General features: G+C 46.7%; 1 protein-coding gene across 1 annotated transcript in view; it reads left to right on the forward strand.

Moving 5' to 3' along the window:
• TRIM71 (tripartite motif containing 71) overlaps nt 1-26,440 on the forward strand; it is a 64,956-nt gene extending 38,516 nt beyond the window's left edge. Inside the window, exons 2-4 of the mRNA XM_036266082.1 lie at nt 10,198-10,365; nt 20,814-20,948; nt 24,989-26,440. Of these exons, the coding sequence (XP_036121975.1) occupies nt 10,198-10,365; nt 20,814-20,948; nt 24,989-26,440 (1,755 nt within the window). The remainder of the gene's footprint in view (nt 1-10,197; nt 10,366-20,813; nt 20,949-24,988) is intronic.
• Nucleotides 26,441-27,393: the final 953 nt, after the last annotated feature.

A 27,393-nucleotide genomic window follows, 5' to 3' on the forward strand; every position in this document is an offset into this window, starting at 1 on the left:
TGTAAATCGGACTCGGGCTCTAATTTTTTTTTTCAAAACCTCCAGGGAGTTAGTCGGAGGCTTGCCTCTTGTGAGATAGAACTTAAGATAATATTTATAGTGGAAGGCAAAGGAGAAATAATACCTAATGGGAATAGTGTGGGAAGCATGGTAGCAGCCTATTTGAAGTAAATTACGTGGGGCCATTTATGGGCTCAATGAGTATTTATTAGGTCCTCGGCTAGGAACAGTGCCATGCCAAGTCTAGGCTCCAAACTTCACCCCATCAACCTGAGGCTATTGGTGGGAGGGATTCCCCTTCACTTTTTTTTTTTTTAAAAAAAAAAAACCTCACTTGAGGACATGGTTTATTATTATTACTGATTTTTGTGACAGAGAGAACATCGGTTGCCTCCAGTACATGCCCTGACTGGGGATTGAGCCCACAAACTTTTGCTGTAGGGGTGACGCTCTCGGCCAGGCCCTCCTCATTTTTTAAGGTACAGTTTACATAAACAGATTGTAAATATGCATTTTGAGTTTTGACAATTCTGTATACACCTGTGTACATCTCCACTACTCCAGAACAGTTCCCTGGGTGCCTCCAGTCACTCCTGTTTTTACCTGCAGCTTCTGATTTTTTTTCTGCCTTTGATTAGTTTTACCTTCATATAAATGGAATTACACAATATGCTACTTTTAATTCTGGCTTTTCCCACCAGTCATATGCCTTTGAGATTTATCTGTGCAGCCACACCGATCTGTAATTCATTTTCATTGCTGAAAAATAGTCTGTTGTGTGGATATACCACAGTCTGTTTCTCTGATGTGGAAGTTTTTATTTCTGAACTGGAAAACGTTTTATTTTTTTACTATTACTATTTTTTAATCCTCACCCGAGGACATTTTTCCTTTATTTTTTAATTTTTTATTGTTGTTGTTGTTGTTCAGATAGAGTGGGAGGGAGGGAGAGGAAGATGGAGAAAGAAACATTGACTGAGTGGCTGCCTCCTGCATGGGACAAACTGCAACCGAGGTACATGCCCTTAGCGGGAACCGAACCCAGGTCTCTCTGGCCACAGGCCGATGCTCTAACTGCTGAGCCAAACCGGCCAGGGCAGAACTGGAAGACTTTTTAAACACTCAAGTTTTATTTAAGTAAATACTTCTGTTTGTTAAAAAGTATGTTTGGGCCCTGGCCGGTTTGGCTCAGCGGTTAGTGTGTCGGCCTGTGGTCCAGAGAGACCTGGGTTCGGTTCCCGCTAAGGGCATGTACCTCGGTTGCAGTTTGTCCCCGGCCCTGGTTGAGTCATGCGGGTGACAGCCACTCAATGTGTTTCTTTCACGTCGATGTTTCTCTCCCCCTCTCTCTCACTCTCTCTCCCTCCCACTCTACCTGAACAAAAAAATGGAAAAATGTCCTCGGGTGAGGATTAAAAAAAAAAAAAAAAGTATGTTTGGTAGGCAGCAATCCAAAACACATTTCTGGCATGTTCCAGGTGTCACTCAATGTCACTCAGTCATCAGGATCTGTTGCAGGAAAGCCCGAGTGCTTGTGTGCCACTTGCCACTGGGGGCCCGTGACAGAGCCTTCAAGAAATGTGAACGAGACTCCAGGCTGTGGGCAGCAAACCCTGCTGGACTTGGTGGGCATGGCGGGCCATGCATGAGCCCCAGGCTGCACGGTGGGGCAGAGATAACAGGCTCCAGCCTGAAGATCAGAATCGGACCAAATGAAGGAGCTGCTGTAGGTTGGCTTCCCCAGAGGCAAACTCTGAGCTTGGGTGGTGAACTTGCTTGTCAGCAGCTCTGAAAGGCAGGGGAAGGAAGCAGATGCCGGCCCAACAAGGCTCGGCCTCAGCGCCAGCGAAACGGAGTGAGCCTGACGCGGGACGCAGAGCTGAATTCCCTCCTCCTCCTCCTCCTCCTCCTCCTCCTCCTCCTCCTCCTCCTCCTCGGAGTGGCCCTGTGTATTGTCCTACATTGGGCATTTTAGGACATCGTGTTTATACTTTTAAAAAGGAGATGCTGCTTCTTGTGACTTCACAAAGGCTCTGAGAAATGCTTACTGGAGCTCACTGTGGGAAATGTCTTTTGCCCACCTGTTTACCTGCTTAAATCCCTCTGCCCCCTTTCCACCTTGACCCCTGCCCTTTTAGCTCACCTGGAGGGCTTCTCCTGTCCTGTCATACTAACCGCTCTTCGAGTAGGGTCAGGATCCCAGAAAAACACACGCCTGGGTTATACTGTTGCTCTTCAGTCACATCAACTGCTGCACCCTCAGCTTTAGGGGGGGAGGGGCTGGGGGAGGGGGGAGGGGGCTGAGGGAGGGAGGGGGCTGTGGTGGGGGAGGGGGCTGAGGGAGGGAGGGAGGGGCTGTGGTGGGGGAGGGGCTGAGGGAGGGGGAGGGGGCTGAGGGAGGGAGGGGCTGTGGTGGGGGGAGGGGGCTGAGGGAGGGAGGGGCTGTGGGGGGAGGGGACTGAGGTAGGGAGGGAGGGGCTGTGGTAGGGGGCTCTGTGAGACTGTTTTGTCTGTGGCTCTGACAAAACTGGTGGAGGTGCCTAAGCTGTGCCGCTCAGGCTGACCTTGTTGCCTGGGGTTTCGTTTCGAGTCAGTGCTAGAAGGGAAATGCTCTTCTTCCAGGATGAACTTGTTTCCATACTTTTTAATAATTCTGACAGTTCTGGGAACCAGCAATTGGGTTATTTATCATTTTATCAAACCGACAGCTAAGCTTAGCCAAATTCACTCACTCAACTATGGAAACAACTCACTTATCTAATTGTCTGTTCCTTTTTGTGTGGTCTTAGCTTTAAAAAGGTAATGGCTCTGTTTTTGTATACTTAACATCCCAAGCTGTGAGCTGGGGGGGCTGAGGTGGTCTTCAGGGAGGGGCCATCCAGGGGGAGGAGCATCTGCACGGAGCAGGTTGCTAGACTATAAAGTGAGGACCCCCATGTGCCCAGCTCTGGGGCCGTGGGACCTGGTCCCACCAGCAGGGGGACAGGTGCTGGGAGGGAGAAGGCAGCTTGCAGGCATTAAGGAAGCTTGTGGGTTGGGAGCCGGCCTGCTAAGGGGTGGTTCGCTGGCATTGGGAAAGGAAGGAGGGGTAGCAGTGGTCAGTGGGGAGTGGGAATATTTTCTCCTAAAACACAGGGAGGGGATCACGATGAGGCTTTTAGGGCAGCACAGAAGCCGCAAGTGAACAACACATGACGTCCCATGGTCGGCACACTCTGCTTCTCCCTCGGCTCCAGCAGCCACATCGAGTCTCAAGTTGTCGCGCTAATGGCAGCCCTCTCTGTTTTCCGTCCTTCTTTTTCAAGTTTGTCCGTGGAGCTTAGCAGTAGGGTCCAGAGCTGAGCTGGCTGTGCTTTGGGCACCCCCACCCCCACCTCCCCACCAGATACTCTCAACTCTTTCTGTTGCTTGGTGAGGCCTGGTAATGCATTTTACTCAGCTAGCTGGCCAAACCGGTAGTAATATGTGTCAAAGTCTTTTACCTTGACCCTTGGGATCAGAGGTGCCTCAAAATTTCTGATTTTAGGAAGTTAATGCTGTGCTCTATTAACGACACCACAAAATAATGACTATATTAGCATTTCTTCAGTAAACACATGAAGACTCACACTCAATGGTAAAAACCATAAATCATTTTCATTGCCAGTCAGGTCTTGCTGCCAAATAGCTTATGTAAAAACTTTCGGTTTCCAGAGCCTGTTGGGTTTTGGAATTGTAGAAAGAGGACTGTGGGTTAGTTTGGGGCCCCAATGTTTGTTTCACTGGGTGTTTGAAGGGTGTCCACGAGGGCTCATGTTTATTCTTAACACCCCTCTTCCTGCACGTTGCCTGAGACCCCTTACACCCCTGCCTCTGCATCCTACTGGGAGCACCCCTCCCCCGCTGTGTTTGGGACAGTCTCTGCAGCAGCCACTAATGAGGATGCAAAACACAAGGCTTGCCTTCTTGCTGCTCCTCTTCTCAGCCATTTTCTTTTTGAAGAGGAAATAACATTTATTTTTTATTTTGTTTGTTTGTTTGTTTTTAAAAAAGAGGAAGGGAGAGAGAGAAACATCAATTGGCTGCCTCTCACAAAGACCCCAACTGGGCCCTGGCCGGTTTGGCTCAGCGGTTAGAGCGTTGGCCTGCGGTCTGGAGAGACCCGGGTTCGGTTCCCGCTAAGGGCATGTACTTCGGTTGCAGTTTGTCCCCGGCCCTGGTTGGTCGTGCGGGTGGCAGCCACTCGATGTGTCCCTTTCACATCGATGTTTCTCTCTGTCTCTCTCTCTTCCTCTCTCTCCCTCCCACTCTATCTGTACAAAAAATGGAAAAATGTCCTCGGGTGAGGATAAAAAAAAAAAAAAAAAAGACCCCAACTGGGAATTGAACCTGCAACCTGGGCCTGTGCCCTAACCAGGAATCAAGCCCACCACCCTTTAGCTTATGGGACAGTGCTCCATCCAACTAATTGAGCCACACTGGCCAGAGCTGGGCTGTTTTCAGTCTCAGGCATCCACAGAAGCCTGCTCCTAGTCCCACCACCAGCCACCTCACCTGCTGGCTCATGGACGTTTAGTCTTGCTGGGAACAGAATCAGGCACTTGCCAACCTGTGTTCACACGGAAGGAGGTTGCGCCGACTTAGTTATTAAATTTCAGAATCCTTACTAGCCACACTTAGCAAGTAGATGTTTTCTGGATACATCAAGTGACATCGCAATTGAAAATTTGGGGTTGTAAAGAAACAAGGATAGTCACTGCAGCATTGCTTGTGATTTAAAAAAAAATTAGGACTTTCTTCTATCCATAGTTACTAATTAATAATTAAATAAGCTATGGTAACATCATGCAGCCATTTTAAGGCAGGCACCTTTGCCCAGAACATTCTCCAAGTTAATACAGTTAAATGAAAAAAGTTGAGCATGATGTACTCCTGTTTGTCTTTTTAAAATTCACATGTGTAAAGATAGCATAGTTTTGGATGATTATGTAAGTTGGGAGAGATTTAAAATTGTTTGCACTTAGGTGTTAAAAAAATCCCCCCCCCCTTATTTATTTTTAGAGAGAGAGAGGAAGGGAGAGGGAGAGAGAGATAGAAACATCAATGGGAGAGAACATGGATTGGCCGCCTCCTGCATGCCCCCCACTGGGGATTGGGCCCACAATCTGGGCATGTGCCCAGACTGGGAATTGAACTGGCGACCTTTTGGTGCATGGGTCGATGCTCAACCATTGAGCTACACTGGCCAGGCTGTGCTTATGTGTCTTTTTGCATTAAAAAACTTAGGGAATTTTCTATCTAAATAATATTTTTTCAGATGGTCCTCTTCCCCCCACAGCCTAGCTCTGCTGTTTTGAGCTGGTGGTGATTGTGCTGCAAAAAGGGTCCGGATTTCTTTCTTTCCTCTCTTCCTGGTCCCCCACCCCACCCCACCCCGCCACAGCTCCCCTTAGCATTAGCACGTGGCCAACGATGCTGGAGGAGCCCCTGCATTGGGTTTGGACTTGGTATTTAGTGTATTTTTCCATAAATCAGGAGGAGCTTGGTTTTAATGTTATTGAATAGACTTAGCTTCATGGCTGGACGTCACTCCTTGAACTTGGCTTTACCCACTTTTAAATAGGAGAGTCTGCCTAGTGGCACACACTGATAAGGCTTCTGGTTGTCACCAGTCATTCTTCACTTCATTTCTATAGTGGGAAACTAAGAAGCCCTTTTGGGTGGGTGGAGACGTCTTTCTGTCGAAGCTGGAGTTTGTGGGAGGCTAGATGTCCCCAGTCATTTTAAGAGCTGTGGGGGAAAAAGTCTCAAATAAGTTTACAGCAGTTAATATATTGTATTTCATTTGGGGCATTTTGACAATGAGAGACCCTTCCATCCTTTGAGCTTACACTCTTCACGGATGTGGGCAGTCGTATTTAAAACTAGAAGCTCATTCTTACAGATGTGTGGTATGTATGAATTCCTTGTTGGTCGCAGGTAGTAGGAAAAGTAGGTTTCCAGAAAGCGTGCACACACAAAGTCTTGTTCATTGACAAAGCACTTTATTTAAGCTCTGGCTAAGGTAAACCTGCCTACTTGGTATTTTTATTTATTTATTTTTGCTTTAAACTCCCCCTTCCTCTCCTACTGGGCCCACATTCCTAGGTCTTTGTCTCTGCCTGGTATTTTAGAAATTTTGGGAGAGGAAGGCAGTGGGTGGGGCCTCCTGGAAGCTGGGGGCAGGGAAGAGGGTGGTCACTTGCAAGGTCAGAGGTCGAGCCTGCTCCATTCAGCTGGGGCAGCCAGATTGTCGCCATGTAGGGGAGGGGGAGGTGGGGGCGGGGGCGTGTCTGTGCATCTGCCCGGGAAGCCCCAAACAGGCAGCCCCAGGCCCTGGAATTCCTCCCACCAGAGGCCTGCTCCCCCCCACCAACCCCCTTCCTGGAGCCATAGTTCATGGCCTCTGCTACATTTCTGGCCTTGGACACGCCACACGGCCCTTTCTTTGGAAAACGTGGGTTCCAGTTTGTTCTGTTAAAATACCTTGCAGCTGGTTCAGAGAATTGTACCTATGTGCATCCTTACTTACTGATCATGTTTCCCAAGCTCTGAAATGGCGGGTTTTCGACCATGGAGATTTGAAGTAGATGTAGATGAGAGGTAGGGCTCCCAAATGGAGTGCAGAGTCTTCCCCAAGTTCTACTCCCATTTTTGTTACTGGTTTTTGTAAAATTGATCACATTTTCAGCATTTGTACAGTACATTCTTTCCATTTTTAAAAATTAATTATTTCCAATATGTCTTTTAAAAATCAGTTACTTGTTAATTACAAGCACAAGGGACTGAACTGCAACCGAGGTCCGTGCCCTTGACCGGAATCAAACCTGCGAGTCTTTGATTCTCGGGCCAATGCTCTAACCTTTGAGCCAAACTGGCCAGGGCACCTGCAGAATTCTTTAACACCCACCACTTGTAGGATTCTCTTATACACAGTATCATCCAGGCTCCGGACTTTCACAAACCTAAAATCCAGAAAAATCACCTCAATTCCAGGCCGTTGCACAATTGGCGCTTGGCGCCTGGCTTCCTGGCTCTGCCCAGAGGTATTTCCGAGCCTCTTGGTTTCTGAGGTTGAGACCCCAGAGACAGGATTCTTGGGATTTCAGGGATAGAAAGGGGTCTCCTGAAGTGTACCTAGTTAGACTGGCTAGGTGGTCCCATGAGCAGGCAGTGCCAGGCTCAGGTGAACAGCATAAGGTTCTTGGCCACTCGGCTGCCTGTACAGGTACCTCAGCTGTTACCCAAAGACAGGAAAGCAAGGTGTCTCTAGCTAGTCAGTCCACACAGCTGCCCTGACAACAGGTTAGTCCTGAGAGGCAGAGAGGATCACTCAACTGGCGGGATGGGCAGGAGACAGAAGGTTCGTGCACACGCTTCATTCTAGTTTAAAAGGAACTTTCTGGTGGAAGGTTTTCCACTTGCCATTAGCATAGGAGTGATCTCTTTATTCCCATGACAAACGGAGGGAGCAAAGGGAAAGAATGTGGTTGAAGCTGATGGGTGAATTGCTTTATCATCACATCATTAAAAAAGAAGACTCCAGCCCTGGCCGGTTTGGCTCAGCGGTTAGAGCGTCTGCCTGCCAGAGAGGCCCAGGTTCGGTTCCTGCTATAAAGGCACGTACCTTGGTTGCAGTTTGTCCCCAGCCCTGGTTGGGTCATGCAGGAGGCAACCACTCTGTGTCTCTTTCACATTGATGTTTCTCTTTCTCTGTCTTTCTCTCTCTCTGTGTCTTCCCCTCTCTCCCTCCCATTCTGTCTGAACAAAAAATGGGAGAATGTCCTCGGGTGAGGATAAAAAAAGGGAAGTCTCCAGGAATGTCCTCCAAATGTATCCAAGCTTTGCATCTTCTGGTTAGTATTTACATTTAGATTGAGAAATGTAGGTTTACCAGATTAGAAAGATGAGCTCCTCTCTGCATGGTGGACCTGCTCTTTAAGACGTTTAGTCTCGAGGAAGGCAAACTGCCGGTACTTGGTGTCAGTCTGCCATGGCTCCTGGACACATCTCACTGGACGGCAAAACCGGTGGTCAAGCCACGGGCCTGATCACATTTTCCCCTCCCGAAGAGTCGAGTCCACAAAACTGGCCATATCAGAGCTATTTCTTACTAAATTGTTTTCTTTATTGATTTTAGAGAGAAAGGAAGGGAGAGGGAGAAAGAAACATCGATGAGAGAGAACATCGATTGGCCGCCTCCTGCGTGCCCCCCACTCGGGATTTGGCCCACAGCTGGCGACCTCTTGGTATATGGGTCGATGCTCAACCACTGAGCCACACCGGCCGGGCCAGAGCCATTCTTAAAAGTAGGAACATAATATCCTAAATCTTTTCCTGTCTTCGAATCTGAAAGTTCTCGGAAAAGCAGCGGGATCCGTGCTGGATTACACAGCTCCCTATGAACTCTGTTGACCCACAGTGGAGCAGGCCTGTTTCCTGGACTGAGCCTTTTGGGAGATCGTTTTCTGGAGAACGTGCTCCGTGCCAAGACGTGGATGGGTTAATAAAACGACCCGGAAAAGGAGAGAAACTGCATTCTCATTGTTTATACCTCACGGCTGTTTTTGGGTGGGACTTTCTGCCTAATAGGAACTTTCTGGCCCTCAGGGCTCCCAGCAGCCCTTTCTCCTTCCCTTATCTCTGTCTCCCTTTCTCGTCTGCTCAGCCAGGATGAGTTCTAGAACATTACCTCCCGAGGTGCTCCACTCTGCATGCGGTGGCCCATACCAGGCATGTGTTGAAGCTACTGTCTCTCTTTTTTAATCCTCACCTGAGGACTGAGTGCTGTAGCCTTCAGATAGAGCGAAGTGATAGAGGGAGGGAGAGAGAGAGAGAAACATTGATGTGTGAGAGACTCATTGACTGGTTGCCACCAACACAACCCCAACGGGGCCGGGGACAAACTGCAGCTGAGGTACGTGCCCTTAGCAGGAGCCGATCCCGGGACTCTGGTCTGCAGGCCGACGCTCTAACCGCTGAGCCAAACTGGCCAGGGCGATGCTACTCTTAAGAAGTCTCAGACCACACAATGTACAGTGTTTATACAGATGATGTGTTGTAGAGTTGCGCACCTGAAACCTGTGTAATTTTGGTGGCCAGTGTCCCCTCAATAAATTCAATTTAAAAACAAGAGGAAGTCTCAGTTTGGCCTCTCTGCTCAGCCCTCGCCAGCTGTGTGGCCTGAAGCACCTCACAACCTTGTGTTCAGCTGGGGTTTGAGTGCATCGTGAATGTGAGCAAACCCCCTGAACACGTCTTCCCTGCCTCCTGTTGCGTGTTGGCTGGCTCTCCCTCGCGCCCGTGTACCCGAGGCAAATTTAAGCTCCGCTCTTGAAAGCAATCCAGCAAACATTTACAGAGAGTGGTGCTAAGTACCCTGCTCTGTGGAGGGATATGAGACTGGCCCAGTTTCTGTGCCAAGGAGCTGTTGCTCTTGAGAGCTCTTCATTTATCAGCAGGTGGAGGTGGTGCCAACCCTGCCCTTCCCCCCCTCCCAGCATGCTGGGCCCCAGGGAAATACAGAACATCAGTTCTCTCAGCATGGGCTGCCTCCCAGGGTCAACTCCTTGGAACAACTTGGCAGGAAGAAGAAAGACAAGAAGCTGGCTGACCTTACCGCCAGCCTTTTGCCTTCGTTCCAGAAGTTTAAGCCCTTAGCTTGCTTGAGTGGCCGGAGAACCATGCTTTGCATGTTGTGCTAATCTCCTTGGTGGGGAGGGTGGCGACAGCCTGGGTATGAGGGTGATTAATATTGGCCCCTAACCTTGTTTCACACTCCCGGAGGCTGGGGTGGGAAGAGAAAATTTCTGGTATATTCTTTCATTTGGGCTACCGATCTTAGGTCAGGAAAACATAACCTGAGAACATTTCTGGGTAATTAATGTAAGATACAGGGGGGGTATTATGCCTTTGAAGTGTCTCAGTTATATTTCTGAATGAAACTGGAGGGGAATGAGGGTTGTCTTAATTCGACCTGGGTGCAGGGGGACGGGGTGGGGGGAGCAAGTTGTGCTCACAGTCGGCTACACTGCTCTCGGTCCGCGGGGGTGGGGTGGGGGGGTGCTCGGTTATTGCAAAGGGAATGGTGGAAGTCTGGGATCCAGGCGCCCCTGTTTAGTCCTTCCTGCCTCCAGTCCTGCAGCTCTCATTAATGCCTGTCTCCTCTCTGGTCCCCAGGTGCTGCACCTGTACTGTGACACTTGCTCGGTGCCCATCTGTCGCGAGTGCACGATAGGCCGGCACGGGGGCCACAGCTTCATCTACCTCCAGGAGGCACTGCAGGACTCGCGGGCACTCACCATCCAGCTGCTGGCTGATGCCCAGCAGGGCCGCCAAGCAATCCAGGTCAGTTCTTCCCCACCCTTCACCTACTTCCCTTGTTCTCCTTACACATAAGACCTTTCCCACTCCCTTTCAGATAGTGTGTGGAGATTACTGGGCAGAGGCCAGTGGGTGGGGGCCATGGAACAATGACCCAAATGAGCTCATGTGATATCCATGAAGCAATAATCCCTGGGGCGGGGCTGGGGGACCTCCTCGAAGTCTTATGTAGATTAGGATGTGGCCAAATTTACTGGCCAGTCTAAGCTTGTTCCACACACCTCTGGGCCCCTGTCACATCATCTGTCTGTTTCCGGTCCAGCCCCTCCCCAAATCCAGGTGGACTGCAGGAATACTGGGAGCTTAGTGCTTTCAGACAGAGACCTTTGCTGTTCAGATTTATTTATAGGTGATAAATAAGTGAGCGTGGGAAATTGCACATAAGGTTAAGCATCTCAAACTCTTTCCTGGGTGATAAAGTCACATCCTGGTAATTTAGACTCTTTGTTGAAATCTCCATCCCTTTGTGGTTAGGAAGGGATGCACGTTACTTCGGGGCATAGCAAAGTTCCACACAGTGAGGTGATGCTGTGTGCTTGAACTGAGTTTGAATCTTCTTGCCTGATCCAGGTGACAAGGTTTTAGGGAAACAGAAAACCCATAAGGTGTTTGTCTTTGTTTTATAGCATAAACCAGAAGATCAAGAAACATTGCTAATCCTGGAGCAGAAATTGAATAGGAAACTATTGTTTTTTTTACATTCTAGAGTATTTGAGTAAGTGAATTGTTTAAAAAGTAGCTTTTTGGAAAATGGTTCAAGAACTGATTATGTGCTCTAAAGCAGGTGGAAGGATGCTTTAGATGTTAATATCTATTTCTCACAGCTATCATATTCCTGTGTGTGATATTGAAGTGATCTTTCTGATGAGTCAGATCATCTGGTACTCAAGTCCTAAAATTGGAGATTTGAGAATCTCTATTTGTGGGATGACTTATTCTGTTGTATATTTAGGCCTTCAGAGTGTCTCTTGGTTGCTGTTGAATCTCATTTGTTGGCATCTGCACTGGGCATGGTTCTATTTTATTTCTGTTCTATTTTAGTGACTCTGTCCCTGTGAATGAAGTGGTTTGTGATTTCCATTTTTATGCCACTGTAGTTAGAACTTTGTCAAGTAGGCTTCTCTCTAACACACCATCACCTGGGAAGTTGAAAGAACTGCTGTCGCCCTGGCTGGTGCGGCTCAGTTGATTGGGTGCCTTCCCTGCTCCGAAAGGTTGCCAGTTTGACTTCCCATCAGGGCACATGCCCAGGTTTTGGGCTTGATCCCCGGTAGGGGATGTGCAGGGGGCAGCCAATCAGAGTTCCACTTTCACATTGATGTCTCTATGTCTCTCTCCCTTTTCCTCCCCCCTCTCTCTAAAAATCAGTTAAAAAGAAAGAAAAGAACTGCTGATGTCTGAGTTCTGCTCCCCTAGATTGTGGTATAAATCGCTGAACCCCTTTCTGTCCTTGGAGATTGAGAACACTCCAAGGTTGAGGATAGTGGGGTTGTCCTTGAAATACGACCAGAGAATTGCTGGTGAGCTTTGTGTTCTGTTGACATCTGTAACTTTGGAGAGAAAAATCAGTTGTTATTTGCTAGATTTAGGAGGAGAGATCTGTTGTTAGAGTGATGAATTCTCAGGGAAGTGGAAATTTGAGCTTTTCGAGGAGAGGATAGAAAGGGAGAGGGCTGACTTTTGCCTGCCATGCTCTGCTTTCCAAAAACATCAGTTAGCTTAGAGTCTGCAGTGTGAGTAGTGGAAAGAAGGCAAGGGTGAAAATCAAACAGTAATTGGCACTACTGTACCTGACACTAATGTAAATGCTGGGCCATGAGGCATTTTAGGGGGAGGATCCAAATGGAAGGTTGGGCAGGTGGGTTCTTGGGGTGAGTTGGGATGCTCGGTAATTTAACAGTCTGTATGGCCACACCCAGGTATACCTGTTGAACATCAACTGCACAGATTGCTGGTAGACTCCCTAGAAAAGTCCTTGTGTGACCATGGGGCATGTGGGAGGGTGTGCCCTTTCGTGGATCTTGGTTATAATTCTTTAAAACCTACATTCGGCCAGTGATTGAGATATACTCGGACACTTGTTTCTGTGTCCGAGTTCTTACCAGATTCTTAAGGCATTGACCATTCCTATAAAACCGTCTGGAGCAGCGGTTCTCAACCTATGAGTTGCAACCCCTTTGGGGGTTGAATGACCCTTTCACAGGGGTCACCTAAGACCATCGGAAAACACATATTTCCAATGGCGATTCATAACAGTAGCAAAATTGCAGTTATGAAGTAGCAGCGAAAATAATTTTATGGTTGGGGGTCACCACAGTGTGAGGAACTGTATGTATTAGGAAGGTTGAGAACCACTGAGCTGGAGGCTTCTGTGAAAGTAGAGTTCATTCCTGTTAAGGAAGAAGTTCCCGCATGTTGGTAGAAAACACAGCCTCTCTTCCCCTCTGAGTTACCTCTGTGATGTCAGCAACTCCTTTGGAGGTTGGGAGAGAAGGTAAAGATTGAGGACAAGTTAGCTTTGCTCAAAAACAAGCCAGTTTGCTCCCATGTGAGCCAAAGAAACAGGCTCCGTCCCCAAAGTCAGAAGACTGGCGTGACCCTGTTTTTATTGTCAACAAGTGTTTTTGCCTCATTCTCACTCAGTTTCTTGGACTAATGACTCTAATTGTTCTGACCCCTTTCCAAGGAACCCACGTCCAAGAAACTGACTGTGGATGGAGATGAGTTTGCGTGTCTTCCGCCATCCTTGACTGAGCCTCTGCTCTCCTTTGAGAGCACTGTTTAGAGAGCTTCAGGTGGAGTCCGTGTCTAATCCCAATGTCATTTACAGGTGTATCTGGAAGATATTGGGAAAAGCAGCCAGTATGATAGCACAGGGTATGCTTTTGATTATTTCTATAAAAAGATGCTTAGATTTCTATGTGAATATGCAAGTGGTTTCTTCTTTGATCACTAAGCAATGGGAAGATTGACAGACACTGAAATTTTGAGATGTACCTACCCCACAGGGTAAAGACGCAAAGATGAAACGCCGTAAAGTAACACACTGATTCAGGTGGCTGATCACTTTGGACACCTGATCTCTTCATGCAGTTGGTCAAAATGTTAAGTGGCCCGACTGCATAATTTTTACACTGTCATTTTATTTATTTATTTATAATTTAAAAATATTTTTTCCTTTATTGATTTTAGAGAGAGGAAGGGAAAGGGAGAGAGATAATAGAAACTTCGATGAGAGAGAACATCAGTTGGCCACCTCCTGCGTGTCCTCCACTGGGGATCAGGCCGGCAACCTGGGCGAGGGCCCCAACCAGGAATCCAACTGGCGACCTCTTTGTTGGTGCAGGGTTTGACGCTCAGCCGCTGAGCCACACTGGCTGGCCTTTACACTGTCGTTTTATAGCATTTATATTAAAGAGTACAACAGAGATGGTATCAAGACGTTTCTGATCTTAATGTGAACATCGGAGAGGGAAGGAATATAGTCAATTAACATATAGTTTTGGGAGAGTGGTGTCTTGAAAATATACACATATCACCCTCTCTTTTATCTATCTATCTATTTGTTTTTTTACCCCCTCCCTTTAAAAAAAAAAAATCAAAATACTGAATGATTCTGGTCCCAGGGTAATAAGAGACTGATTTCTTTTATAGGGAATATTTAAATAACAAGTTTGACTTGGAAATCATTGGTTTAAGAAACTATCCTAGGTTTTGTTTATTTGCTCTTAATAGTATTAATGTATTAAGCATGTCATTCGGGAGCTTTTAAAAGCTGTTTATTTGTACTGATAAATTGGCAAATCTAAGAAACAGTACATATCCTAGAAATAGGCTTCATTTTGCTAATACCTTAAGACAGTTAAGAAGACACCAAACCAGTTATAAAGGATAATGAAGGATAGAGAGGGAATAGATTTAAATCAGTCATAACAAACACCAAAATAAAAACCCAGCTAGATTAAAGGGTTTTATGGAGAGGGGAGGGGAGTTTTAAAAACACACACAAGAAAACTAAAGGTGGATTTATGTTAAATACCTACAGGCTCAAAAGCACTCCAGGATTATAAATGTTATAAGAAACGTATGCGTGTTAAAATAAACACAAACTATAAAATGCAGCAGAAAATTATTTTATGAAAAGATCATAAAAGTCGATAAAACAGTAAGACGCTAATTAAGGAATGAAAGCAAGATGAAAACATACCATTTACCGGGAGAAATCCAACTACGTAATATACTCAGCTTGAGATATCCATTTAAAATGACATCAGAATATGATTTTGGGTAAATAACTGAGTATGTACGTCATGCTTTACTCTCTGTGGGTGGGAGAACATATTTTGAAAAATATCCAGAGTTTTAAACGTGGAAGTAACTCATTCCTCCTTTGGGAATTTCCTATAAGAGAGCATCCTGCATTTCGAAGGTATTTGTCAACAATAGGAGTCAGGGCTTTTTAGCCACTTAAATTTATAAAGAGTTTGCGATCACATTAAAAAACACACAGTGTAAAGTAAAACGAGCAAACTCTAAAGTTGGTTCAGGAAAAATTGTGCAAAACCAAAAAATAATGCAAAGAAAAATTGGGAAGTAGTAGACTAAAATATTAATAGTAGTGTGTTTTTTTTTTAAAAAAAAACCCACAATGCAATTATATTTCAATACACAACTTCTATACAATCAAAAACTAAAACACCACAGTAAAATAACAAAACCCATGGTATTTCAGTTGCAATGCACGACAAATGGTTAACATCTTTTGTCATAAATGAGCTAGTAGTGTTTTCTTTTAAGGTGAGGCTGAGGCAAAAACGTTTCGGATTTATTGAGGAAAACACATGGACAATAAATTGCACAGATTTAAAGTGCACACCGTATGTTTGATATGTATTTCACCCATGAAAACATCACAGTCAAGATTATAAACATGTCAAATAAAAATTTTTTTTAAAAAATTGACTTTGGGTGGTGGGCACACAGTGCAATATACAGATCTTGTAACATAGAAACCCACACCTGAAACCTGTATTAACTAATGTCGCCTCAATAAATTAAAAAGAAAAAGATTGGGAACATGTCTGCCAGCCCCCAAATTTTTCTTGTAATCCTTAGGGGAAATCTCTCCCTCCTCCCATGTTCCCAAGCAACCACTCATCTGCATTCTGTCATAGATGAAGATTTTGTTTTGTTTTAATGAGTTGGGAAGTGAATTTAGCAGTCAGTAACAAGCCTTCACTCTGTTCTCAAAAAGTAGAGCTTTCAATAAATACTCAAGGTTTTAATCTCTTTTATTAAAAGAAAGATACAGGTAATGATAGGAGAATCCTTTAGCTCTACCTCATCATTCCTAAGTGTTGACATTTATCCCTGTGGCTCAAAATGGCTGCTGGAAGGCAAGGCATCACATCTGTATTCTGGCCAGTTGAAAGGAACCAGGCATGCTATGCTCCCACCTTTTATAGAATTGCCCAGAAGTCTTGCACAACATTGGCCAGAAAACCGATGTCATGACCACATCAGTTGCTAAGGGGATTTTGTCCAAGCTCACTACAGCCTTAAGATACAATTTCTGTTACTTGTTATCTAACATTAGTAGTGAGTCAGTAGTAGTACTAAAGTGAAATGGGCGATATAGACAAACACCTATCTTTTCCGTACCCTCTTTCTGATTTATTTTGTTGGACATGAGTTGTCTACCTATTAAAAAAATAAACATTGTCACTTAAAAAAATACGTTTTTGTTGCTTTTTAAAGAGAGAGAAGGGAGAGGGAGAAAGCTATGGAAACGATGAAACATCAGTTGGCTGCCTCCTGCACGCCCCCTACTGGGGATTGGCCTGCAACTGGGGCATGTGCTGTGATCAGGAATCGAACCCTGTGGCTTATTGGTGAGTGAGACGCTCAACAAACTCCTCCACACTGGCTGGGCAACATTGTCACTCTTCATGTTAAAGAAGAGTAATAGATATTACACCATTTAGCACAAATCGAGAACTGTGCTTAATGACTAAGCCTAATTGTCTTAAATTGTACAAATGAAATTGTAAATTAATCTGGATTTTCCGACTGTTTTGATCCCGTATCTTCTGTTTTTCTTTTACCATTTCTTTTATCATTCTAATAGAGTAAAGGGACCTGCAGACAGCCCTGCTTGCCCTGATGGGAAGTTCCTACAACGAATGCTGAGAATGCCTGCTATCTCCTATGAGCTAATGAAAATTATCCCAAAAAGTAGATCAAGGAAGGTTTTCTCTATTACAAATATGGAAATGGGAAAACAGAATTAATTGCTTTGTCCAAGAAACCGATCTCTCTTTTTTTAAAAACATGTTTTTATTGATTTTTTTTTTATAAAGAGAGACGAAGGGAGAGAGATAGAAACATCTATCAACTGCCTCCTGCGTGCCCCCCAACCCCACCCCCAGTCGAGCCTGAAACCCGGGCCTGTGCCCTGACTGGGACTCAAACTGGGACCTCTCAGTTTATGAGACAGCACTCAATCCACTGAGCCATACCGGCCGGCCCCAGATCTCCTTAATCATAGGCCTTCCCTTTGTTTACTGAGCTCCAGCTTTGTTCCAGGCACTGAAATAGGTACTTTATGCATACATAGTAGTGCCTTTATGGTGTGAGCATCATTCTTTCCATTTTGCAGAGAACACTTTGCTCCAAAGAGATTAACCTCAAGTAACCTGCCAGAGGCACACTGGAGTGAATAGAAGAATTGCAGTTTGAGTCCAAAACCCACAGACATTGTTTCTCATTTAGGAAGCAGGTGTTTTGTCTCTAGCTCCCCACCCTCCTCTTGTGCATGTGCATCCTCCCTCCCCCAACACACCCACACTCCATATATGAGGAAAAAATCATGGTTTAAGAACTTTAATACACCGTGACCTAATTAAAAAAATTTCCCATGCTGTCTTAATTAGGACTCTTGGTTGCAACTGACTAAAAGGAATGAATAGTCTCAAGTGACCAGGTAGAAGAATATGGATGGATCAGGCTTCAGGTATCCAGGGACGCAGACCTTGGTGCCAGCACTGTCAATCACTTAGCTCTGTCCCTCTCTCCATGGTAACCTCATTCTTGCTGCTGGACCTGGGTTTGTCCATGCAGTGCAGAGAGAAAGGTGGGCTTTCGTGCAGATCTCTTCAGGCCTGCACTGTTCCAGCAAGCCACCCTCAGGGAAAGCGTGGGTATCCTTTTCTCCCTCCTCTTCCCTTTTGGGGTTGGGGGAGGAATCTGGAATATCCATATGTAAAATCCCAGGGAAAGGCCCTTGATTGGCTTCCGTGGGCTTAGTGGCTGGAGGCACTATGACGGAGCTCTCTTTGGGCCAAACGAATGAGCATTTAACACATCTCAAAAGTAAAGGATACCGGGCAGCCAGATCTGCAGGTAGATTTAAGTCCTCATCAACAAACTTTAAATGAGTATTGGTATCCCAGAAATATATTTTACAATGTGTCTGGGCTCAGTACAATTTGGGGATTGGGTGTTTTAATTTTCATTTAACAACTTTTGTTCAGAAAACCTTTTTTAGGAACACTAGTCTCTTTTGTCAACCAGGATCATTGTCTTATTAGTTTCCCCTCCATAGTTGGAGATGATAGACACTTACTACAGGCTCAGCAGAGGCGTTTTTGCCTTTTTCTCCCACGTCACTTCTGGGCCCCGAAAATCACACCACTGGTCTTCGTTTATGTGTTTGTGTTGGTGCAGAAGGCTTAGATGTCTATTGGCTCCTCTCCTATAATAAACAAGCAGCCCCGAACTGTATGCAGTCTGTGTATTAACCTCCCTAGTGAGGTCATCGTGTGTTGGACACCTCATTTTCCTCCCATCCTGATGTCCACATCAACTTCTATTCAAGATTAGTTTTTGCGTAAGCTTCTATAATTTTTTTTCTGGATGGGAACAGTTTACATTAAAAAGGCACATCTCTCTCGTTGACTGTTTTTTTTGTTTGTTTGTTTTTCGTTTTTAATCCAGTGTTAAATTACAAGTATTGGATGTACAGTTGACTATGAACCACAATTCCTAAGTTACGACTCTGGGAAAATCACAGTTTGGTTTTATTCAGCTCCAGAGTTTTAGTTGTAGAAAAAGCACTCAAAAGTAAATCCTTTGATGGACAAAGAAAGCATGGAAGATGTCTGTGGTGTGCCTCGTCATTTTTATTGCTTTTTATTTTTATCCTCACCTAAGGGCATTTTTCCATTTTTTGTTCACATAGAGTAAGAGGGGGAGAGAGGGGAAGGAGGGAGAAACATCAACGTGAAAGGGACACATTGAATGGCTGCCACCCACACAACCCAGTCAGGATTGGGGACAAACATGCCCTTAGCGGGAACTGAACCCAGGTCTCTCTGGACCGCAGGTTGATGCTCTAACCACTGAGCAAAACCGGCCAGGGCTTTTATTGCTTTTTAGAACATTTGTTCTCTTAACTTTGATTCTTCCTGAAAGTATAACATTCTAGTCACCTGTGTAATTAGAGGATTTTATGAAGGTGCACTGATTACCTGGGGATATTCATAAACAGGATCAGTAATATAGTTGCTCTCCTCAATCAAGAACCTTGATTCTTTAATTACTGTATGCTTTTTATCACATTAAGATACCATTGAGCATAAGACGCTCTCTTATTTTATATGCAACTAATAAAGGGGGAAAACACCTACTGACAATTTTAAGATAAATCATAGTTTCAAAGACATTAAATGTGATTAAAATTATTTAGAGTATTTTCCGTATCTGGTATGGTGCCTATGCGTTTATGGGTGATATATTTGTAGTACTATTATCTTTTGACTATCGGCACACATGGTTGAGCTTTTTGTTGGTGTTTCTCAAGCACTGTTAATAATAATCGGTAGCCCTGGCTGGTTTGGTGTCAGCCCGCAGACCAAAGAATCTCAGGTTTGATTCCGGTCAAGGGCACAGTTGCAGATTGATCCCCAGCCGTGGTTGGGATCGTACGGGAGGCAACCAACAGATGTGTCTCATATGGATTGATCTCTCCCCCTCTCCCCCTTCCCTTTCTCCCTCCCTAATCCCCTCCCAGCTCCATATGAAAATCAATGGGGAACTATCCTAGGGTGAGGATTAATAATAATACTACTAATAACCTGTCCTAGGTGCTGTGGTCAGCTCTTGCCATGTATTCTGTTGCATTTTTCGCCTTTCAACTGGTAAGGGGTGGAACCAAGATCTGAACCTGGTTACTTGACTCCTAGGTTTGCCCAGGACTGTCCTAGTTTTGTTTTCTTTTGTTTTTTAAATATGTTTTTATTGATTTTTTTAGAGGGGTGGGGGAAGAAACATTGATGTGAGAGAAATACATCCATTGACCCCCTCCTGCATGTCCCCTTCTGGTATCGAACCCAAAACCCCAGGCATGTGCCCTGACCAGGAATTGAACCGGTACCTCTTAGAACATGGGACGATGCTCAGTTAACTGAATCATACCAGCCAGGCATGTCCCAGTTTTTGATGTGTTCCATATTCTGGAAGCTCCTGGGTCCAGGCACATGGATGATGGGTCTCACGTCACCAGTCCCTGAGCCCAGGTCAGGCCACAAACTCTCTGTGCTTCCCCAGGCCCCTCCTGGTTCGGGACTCCTGCTCTAAAACGATTACACCATCAGCAGCCGGTTTGGAATCCCTGATTTAATATCAGTATCTCAAAGAAATCCTTGTGGCTTTTGAAGACATGTCATGTAATATTAATGAAAACACGAGGCCTTCTGTCTGGATTAATTTTTTATGAACAATAATACGTCTGATTAAACTGGCTGATTTACTAGAGCTGGTGGTACAGGGTGGGGTGTGCGGTGTGTCTAGATGGTCTCTGGCCACAGGGCACGGTTTCTTAGGTGACCAGTATTCCCACTATGCATTTGGTGTTGGTTCTGGCTGGAAATAACATGACAAGAAGGTGATGGATAACCGCTGGCCTGCAGCCTGTTGTAGACCCTCACGTGAGGGATGTGCCCAGCCTTCGGGGTTCCCCCAGGCGGGTGAGAAGGCCAGAAGGTCTGAAGGAAGTTGCTCGTGTGCCCAGAGTAGTACATTTCACATTTGATCCTTAGTCCCGTTTTTCGGCTGTGACCCAGCTACACTGGTTTCCCTGTGTTAGAGTATCTCTTAATAGTCCTGACATTCACTGTGTAGGTGCCATTTCTCATACAAAGAAATCCAGCGCTTGCCAGCAGCTCCTTCAGTTACATGTCAGACAGATGCCATTCTCTCCCTAAGTGCCTGCTTTCTTTCCAAGGAAGTGGATCAAGCGGCCTGGGGCCCCCGGGTGTCAGCTTTTCAGGTCTGAAAAACAGCAGACTTCACTGTTTTGTCTGAGGCGTGTGAAGGTCCTTCTGATGCCATGAAATTTGTTTTTGGTTTTCCAGCTGAGCATCGAGCAGGCCCAGACGGTGGCAGAACAGGTGGAGATGAAGGCCAAGGTCGTGCAGTCGGAGGTCAAAGCCGTGACGGCAAGGCATAAGAAGGCCCTGGAGGAGCGGGAGTGCGAGCTGCTGTGGAAGGTACGGTGCCCCCAGCCTGGCCGCCTCGTCCCGCCGGCCTCTTCCATGAACCACATGTCTGTCGGATTCTGGACCCCGGCTCTAAATTTAGAATACTTGGTAGTTTTCCAGAGTTCGTTGGCAGAAATATTCAGGGGTCCCTGGAACCTTGTGGGTGCTGTCTGGGCAGTGAAACAAGAAGAAGCCTTTCAGAAGTAGCCGGGTGCCGAGGCTGGAAGGAGTCCCACGCCTTCCGTTGCACACGCGCCCTGAAGGAGACAGAAAGGGGGGCTAATCGGAACCGTTGTTATGAAGGCAGGCCGCTGGTAGGAAACAGCCTTATTTTTGGTGTCCTGGCTGGTTGCACTTCCTGAACCCTCGTGGAAAGCCAGTTTTCCCCTGGTGAGGACAGTGAGCGTGTGCTCTTTGTTCCCGTCGGCGCAGGAAGGAGTGCTGAGCACACAGGTGTGCTGTGTAGATAAAACATCAGCTGGGAAGGTGGCTCTCCTCACCCACATCACTATCCCAGCATTTTCTGCTCTTCTGTCCCCCCCTTCAAAGGGAAGGGGACTATGCCTGTGGATGGACCAGTGCCACACTCCAGATCCACTATAATTACATTCTTGGAATACACGAGTAAGGCCACATAATAGCTGATTGAAATGGGTGCACTTAACTGTGTGTGCATTCTTTTTTTTTTTTCTTAATTGATTTGAGAGAGAAGGGAAGGGAGAGAGAGAGAAAAACATTGATGTGAGAGAAACATTGGCCACCTCCTGCATACCCCCCAACTGGGGATTTGGCCCACAACCTGGGCACGTGCCCTAAACCAGGAATCGAACCGGCAACCTCTTGGTGCATGGGTCAACGCTCAACCACTGAGCTACACAGGCCGGGCAGCATTCTTATTTTGGTCATCTAAACTATATGGTGGTAGAGATGGCACCTTGATTTCTGAAAATGGCCCTCACCAATCACTGTCCCCTCAAACCTCCTCTGGAAGGCTCCCTTGGACCTCGCATTTCCCATTTCGTGCGCCCCTGGCGGCTTTCTGCTCTTTCCGACCTCGAGGACTATGGCTCAGCTGCTTTTGGACAGGAGGAGAGAGACTGCGTGGGTGGGTAAAAGTCCAAGATTGATCATGTATTTTATTTAGGCACCTATGTGGCCCTGACATGGTTTTCAGACACTCAGATGTCCCCATGGTCTGTCAGTCTCGTGCCACCCACGAATGTTAATTATAACTGAAAGGGGCCCGCGCCTTGCAACCTGAGCGCTCTGTGGTGAACTCTGCCACAAACTTGCTCTTCTGGATTTGCCGATGAAAAGGCCTTTGTGTGTTTCTGTAGATCTCACCTAAGTTATCCTAAGTTATCCTCTCTCCTGTGAGGCTGACTCCTGGCCTCGTCTACCGGCAGTTCTTTCAGGAGGATTGGAAAGCTAGTTTTTACTCTCGGAGAAGCAAATTTGGGAACAGAGTCCCCTCCTTTGTGCGGTGAACTTCGTTTCTGCTTGTCTAAAATCTCAGATTCCTCCAAAATAGGCTTGTTCATTCTGGACGTGCCTCAGTCCCACTGATCTTTACTCTGCTGTGGTACCTTGCCCCAAGTCATTTACTCTCTCTTTCATTCATTACTCATTTTTTGCTCTCACCCAGCAGTGTTTTCCTGGCTGTCTCTGTACGGACACCTCTTTCTTACAAAGTTTTGTTTTTTTTGCATCTCAGTGATTGAACACTGAGACACTTGAGTGCCAGGAGAACCACCTTTCATTCTTCTGGTTTATACATTTCCAGTGGACTTGGCTTCCTCTTGGGGTTAGCTACAGCCACCTAGCTGAGGGGCTAGAACCAAAGCCTGGAGGTTTGGTCCAGTGCATGACCAAAGGACAGATCTTTGATCTGTCCCCACAAGGGCCTCCTGCACATACGTGCCCTGTTTCCAGAGTGGACAGATGCGAAAGCAAGCGAAAGGGTCAGAAATCACATCATCACTCCCCAAGGGAAAATCCGGGCCTCCCGGCAGTGGACCCTTATTCTGAAATAAGCTTTCTGTAGCTTTCAGATCAGTAGAGCACCCAGGACTCACAGTCCTCTACAAAGTAGCGTGAACTCGCTGGGTAACCTGTGTATCCCCTTCGTGGGGGAGATCATGTAAAATGAGAGGACTTTGAGTTAATGCAAAAGAATGGAGAAATGACTGATTCCTTGGTCAGACAAAAGCGCACATTGCTGAATAGTGTGGTTTGAGAACCTCAGAAGCAGGAATTATTGCGGTAGGTCAGAATCCATGTTTATTATAGTATTTTAGATATAGAGGGCTCCTTTCTCTAAATTTTGTGTGAGACCTTTTGGGCTTCCTGTTGAAGGTTTCTAAAACCTGTTCTTAGAGGTGAGGGGAGGAGAGAAGGGGAAGTGTGTACTGTTGAATCAGGTCCTTACCAATCCCTTCATTCCCTCTTTAGTCGCGCGCGCGCGTGTGTGTGTGTGTCCGTATCTTTCAAGACATTTTAGCTCTCCTGCTGAACTGACAATTTAGTCTTTGGGGAGTACAAGACTGGCCTACTGGTTCTTTGGGAAGTCCTGCTGGTCTGCCTCTGGTATCCTTTTTGCCACTTTAAAAAAAAAAATCTTCACCTGAGGATATTTTTCCACTTATTTTCAGACAGTGGGGGTAGGGGAGGGGAGAGAGAAAGATCGATGTAAGAGAAACTCATCTATTGGTTGCCTCCCTCACAACCCTAACCAGGGCCGGGGACCGAACCGCAACTGAGGCACATGCCCTTGTCGGAATTGAACTCGACGCTCTTTGGTCCTTGGGGTGACTCTCCAACCGCTGAGCCAAACCGGCCTGGGCAAGGGCCATATTTTCTGTTGGTCACTTACTTCCAGTGCGTGGCTTATTGTTAGGTGCTCAATAAACACTTGTTAGATGGCTGTTTGGTTTTATTTTTAACTTACAGAAAAATTACAGGTATTAATAATAAAACAACTCCCCATATCCTTTACCCAGGTTCACTGATTATTTATATTTTGACCCATATTTATGATTCTCTCTCTATAGGTATAATGAATAGATCTGATTTGAGAGTAAGTCAAATGTTGTAGACACGATGCCCCTTTGTCCCTAAATGCTGAACAGTTTATTTTCTCTGAGCAAGGGCATTCGCTTAGTTTATCACACAGTTAATTAAAATCAGGCAGTTTGCCCTGGCCCGTTTGACTCAGCAGTTAGAGTGTTGGCCTGCGGACCAGTGAGTCGCGGGTTCGATTCTGGCCAATGGCATGTACCTCGGTTGCGGTTCGTCCCCAGCCCTGGTCAGATCATGGAGGAGGCAACCAGTTGATCTGTCTCTATCACATTGATATTTCTGTCTGTCTCTCCTTCCCTCCCTCCCTCCCACACTATCTAATGAGAATTAGAAAAATATCCTCCAGTGAGGAATAAAAATAAATTAAAGCCCCGGCCGGTTTGGCTCATCAGTTAGAGCGTCGGCCTGCGGACCTGAAAGTCCCAGGTTTAGTTCCTGCTAAGGGCGTGTACCTCAGTTGCCATTTGTCCCCTGCCCCGTTGGGGTTGTGTGGCTGGCGACCACTCGATGTGTCTCTCTGACATTGATGTTTCTCTCTCTCTTCCTCCCTCTCTCCCTCCCGCTCTTATCTGAAGATAAATGCAAAAATGTCCTTGGGTGAGGATAAAAAAATAAGTAATTAAAAAAATAAAATAAAATCAGGCCGTTCAACCTCAGTTCTATACTAGTATATAACCCTCAGTCAGCAGTCACCTTTCACCGGTGGGGTTTCTAGTGGCTCTGCCCTCCCAATCCTGGGTCCCTCGGTGTATTTAGTTGTCATGTCTGTGTAGTCATCCCTTGTGCCAGGAACGGTTCCTTGGCCTCTTTTTTTTTAGCCTTTGAGTTTTTGCCATGTTAGAACAGTGTAGACCAGTTGTTTCTGCAGGTCGTCCCCGAGCATGGGTTTGTCTGAGGGTTTCTCCTGACTAGTGTCAGGTTATGCGTTTTCTTTCCTTGGTTCTAAGCCTCTGTGTCCTCTCTCCCTCCAGGTGGAGAAGATCCGCCAGGTGAAGGCCAAGTCTCTGTACCTGCAGGTGGAGAAGCTGCGGCAGAACCTCAACAAGCTTGAGAGCACCATCAGTGCTGTCCAGCAGGTCCTGGAGGAGGGGAGGGCGCTGGACATCCTGCTGGCCCGCGACCGCATGCTGGCCCAGGTGCAGGAGCTGAAGACGGTGCGTAGCCTCCTGCAGCCCCAGGAAGACGACCGGGTCATGTTCACGCCCCCTGACCAGGCGCTGTACCTCGCCATCAAGTCCTTCGGCTTCGTCAGCAGCGGGGCCTTCGCACCCCTCACCAAGGCCACTGGCGACGGCCTCAAGCGGGCCCTCCAGGGTAAGGTGGCCACCTTCACTGTCATTGGCTATGACCACGATGGGGAGCCTCGTCTCTCAGGGGGTGACCTCATGTCAGCTGTGGTCCTGGGCCCTGATGGCAACCTGTTTGGGGCAGAGGTGAATGATCAGCAGAACGGGACTTACATGGTGAGCTACCGACCCCAGCTGGAGGGCGAGCACCTGGTGTCGGTCACCTTGTGCAACCAGCACATCGAGAACAGTCCCTTCAAGGTGGTGGTCAAGTCCGGCCGCAGCTACGTGGGCATCGGGCTCCCGGGCCTGAGCTTCGGCAGCGAGGGCGACAGCGATGGCAAACTCTGCCGCCCTTGGGGCGTGAGTGTGGATAAGGAAGGCTACATTGTTGTCGCCGACCGCAGCAACAACCGCATCCAGGTCTTCAAGCCCTGTGGTACCTTCCACCACAAATTTGGCACCCTGGGCTCCCGGCCCGGGCAGTTCGACCGGCCAGCCGGGGTGGCCTGCGACGCCTCCCGCAGGATCGTGGTGGCCGACAAGGACAATCATCGAATCCAGATTTTCACCTTCGAGGGCCAGTTCCTCCTGAAGTTTGGCGAGAAAGGAACCAAGAATGGGCAGTTCAACTACCCTTGGGATGTGGCGGTGAATTCTGAGGGCAAGATCCTGGTCTCCGACACTCGGAACCACCGGATCCAGCTGTTCGGGCCCGATGGAGTCTTCCTGAATAAGTATGGCTTCGAGGGGGCTCTCTGGAAGCACTTTGACTCCCCTCGGGGTGTGGCCTTCAACCACGAGGGCCACTTGGTGGTCACCGACTTCAACAACCACCGGCTCCTGGTTATTCACCCCGATTGCCAGTCAGCACGCTTTCTGGGCTCAGAGGGCACCGGCAACGGGCAGTTCCTACGCCCACAGGGTGTAGCCGTGGACCAGGAGGGGCGCATCATTGTGGCTGATTCCAGGAACCACCGGGTACAGATGTTCGAGTCCAATGGCAGCTTCCTGTGCAAGTTCGGCGCTCAGGGCAGTGGCTTTGGGCAGATGGACCGCCCTTCTGGTATCGCTGTCACCCCCGATGGGATGATCGTCGTGGTCGACTTTGGCAACAATCGAATCCTTGTCTTCTAATCACATTTTCTCGGCTTCTGCGTTTGGGGTGTGCATGTCTGTCTCTCTTGCTCTCTCTCGCTCTCTCTCACTCTCTCGCCTTCTCTCGCTCTCTCTCGCTCCCTCCCCCCACCCCCCCACCCCTTTGAATTTCAAAGAAGAAACCATCTCAGGGAAATTTCTTTTTTTCTTTTGTTTAAAGAGAACAAGAAAAGTACAACATTGCCTAAGTCCTACCTCATCTTTATTTTTTTACAGATGAATGTACTTCTCTTTTCTGCAGGGATTGAGCCTGTGAAGTGATAATTTCTATCTACCTCATAAATCTTTACATTTCCTTCTCCAGCAGACCCTCTGCCCGCCTCCCACCCTCAGCTCGGTGGGGTCGCGATCCCTCTTCCCCTCTTGGGAGTGATATGCACAAGCCTCGCATCTCTGGCTGGGAGGGCACTGGATGTGTGGTGGGCTGGTATTCTGTAGATTGAGCCAAGGAAGCACGAAAAAAACTGCTAAGTAAAAAAAACAAAAGTATAAAACATGGAAAATAGGATTTTAAATAATTATAGAGTATTTGTGTTCTTGAGAATACTGTGTTTATGGGGTTAGATTGTGTGTGATCTTGATCTTTTTGGGAAAATCTTTTTTTTTTTCCTTTCTGTTTTTTTTTAATGCTGCAATGGAGAACTTTCCTATGTTCTCCTTTTATACCTCAGTGTGTTTATCATCCTGTTCAGGCATCTTTTCTTGTTCCTAGATGTGGCTGTAGCGTGCTAGCCAAGAAAAGCAGACTCATATTCAAATTTTAGGGTATGTAATCTTTGTTTCTTTCCAGGCAGGGGCGTGTGTGTGAAGCCATTTGCCACCAAATTAGTAAAGCTGAAGGTGATGCACCAACCTCCCAAAGAACCTTTCTTTTCCTATTTTAGTTCCTAAAATTAATAAATGTAGTTCAGGATTTTTGATGAAAAGTATTC

Source organism: Molossus molossus, unplaced genomic scaffold, assembly GCF_014108415.1.
Source record: "Molossus molossus isolate mMolMol1 unplaced genomic scaffold, mMolMol1.p scaffold_m16_p_18, whole genome shotgun sequence".
NCBI classification, from domain to species: domain Eukaryota; kingdom Metazoa; phylum Chordata; class Mammalia; order Chiroptera; family Molossidae; genus Molossus; species Molossus molossus.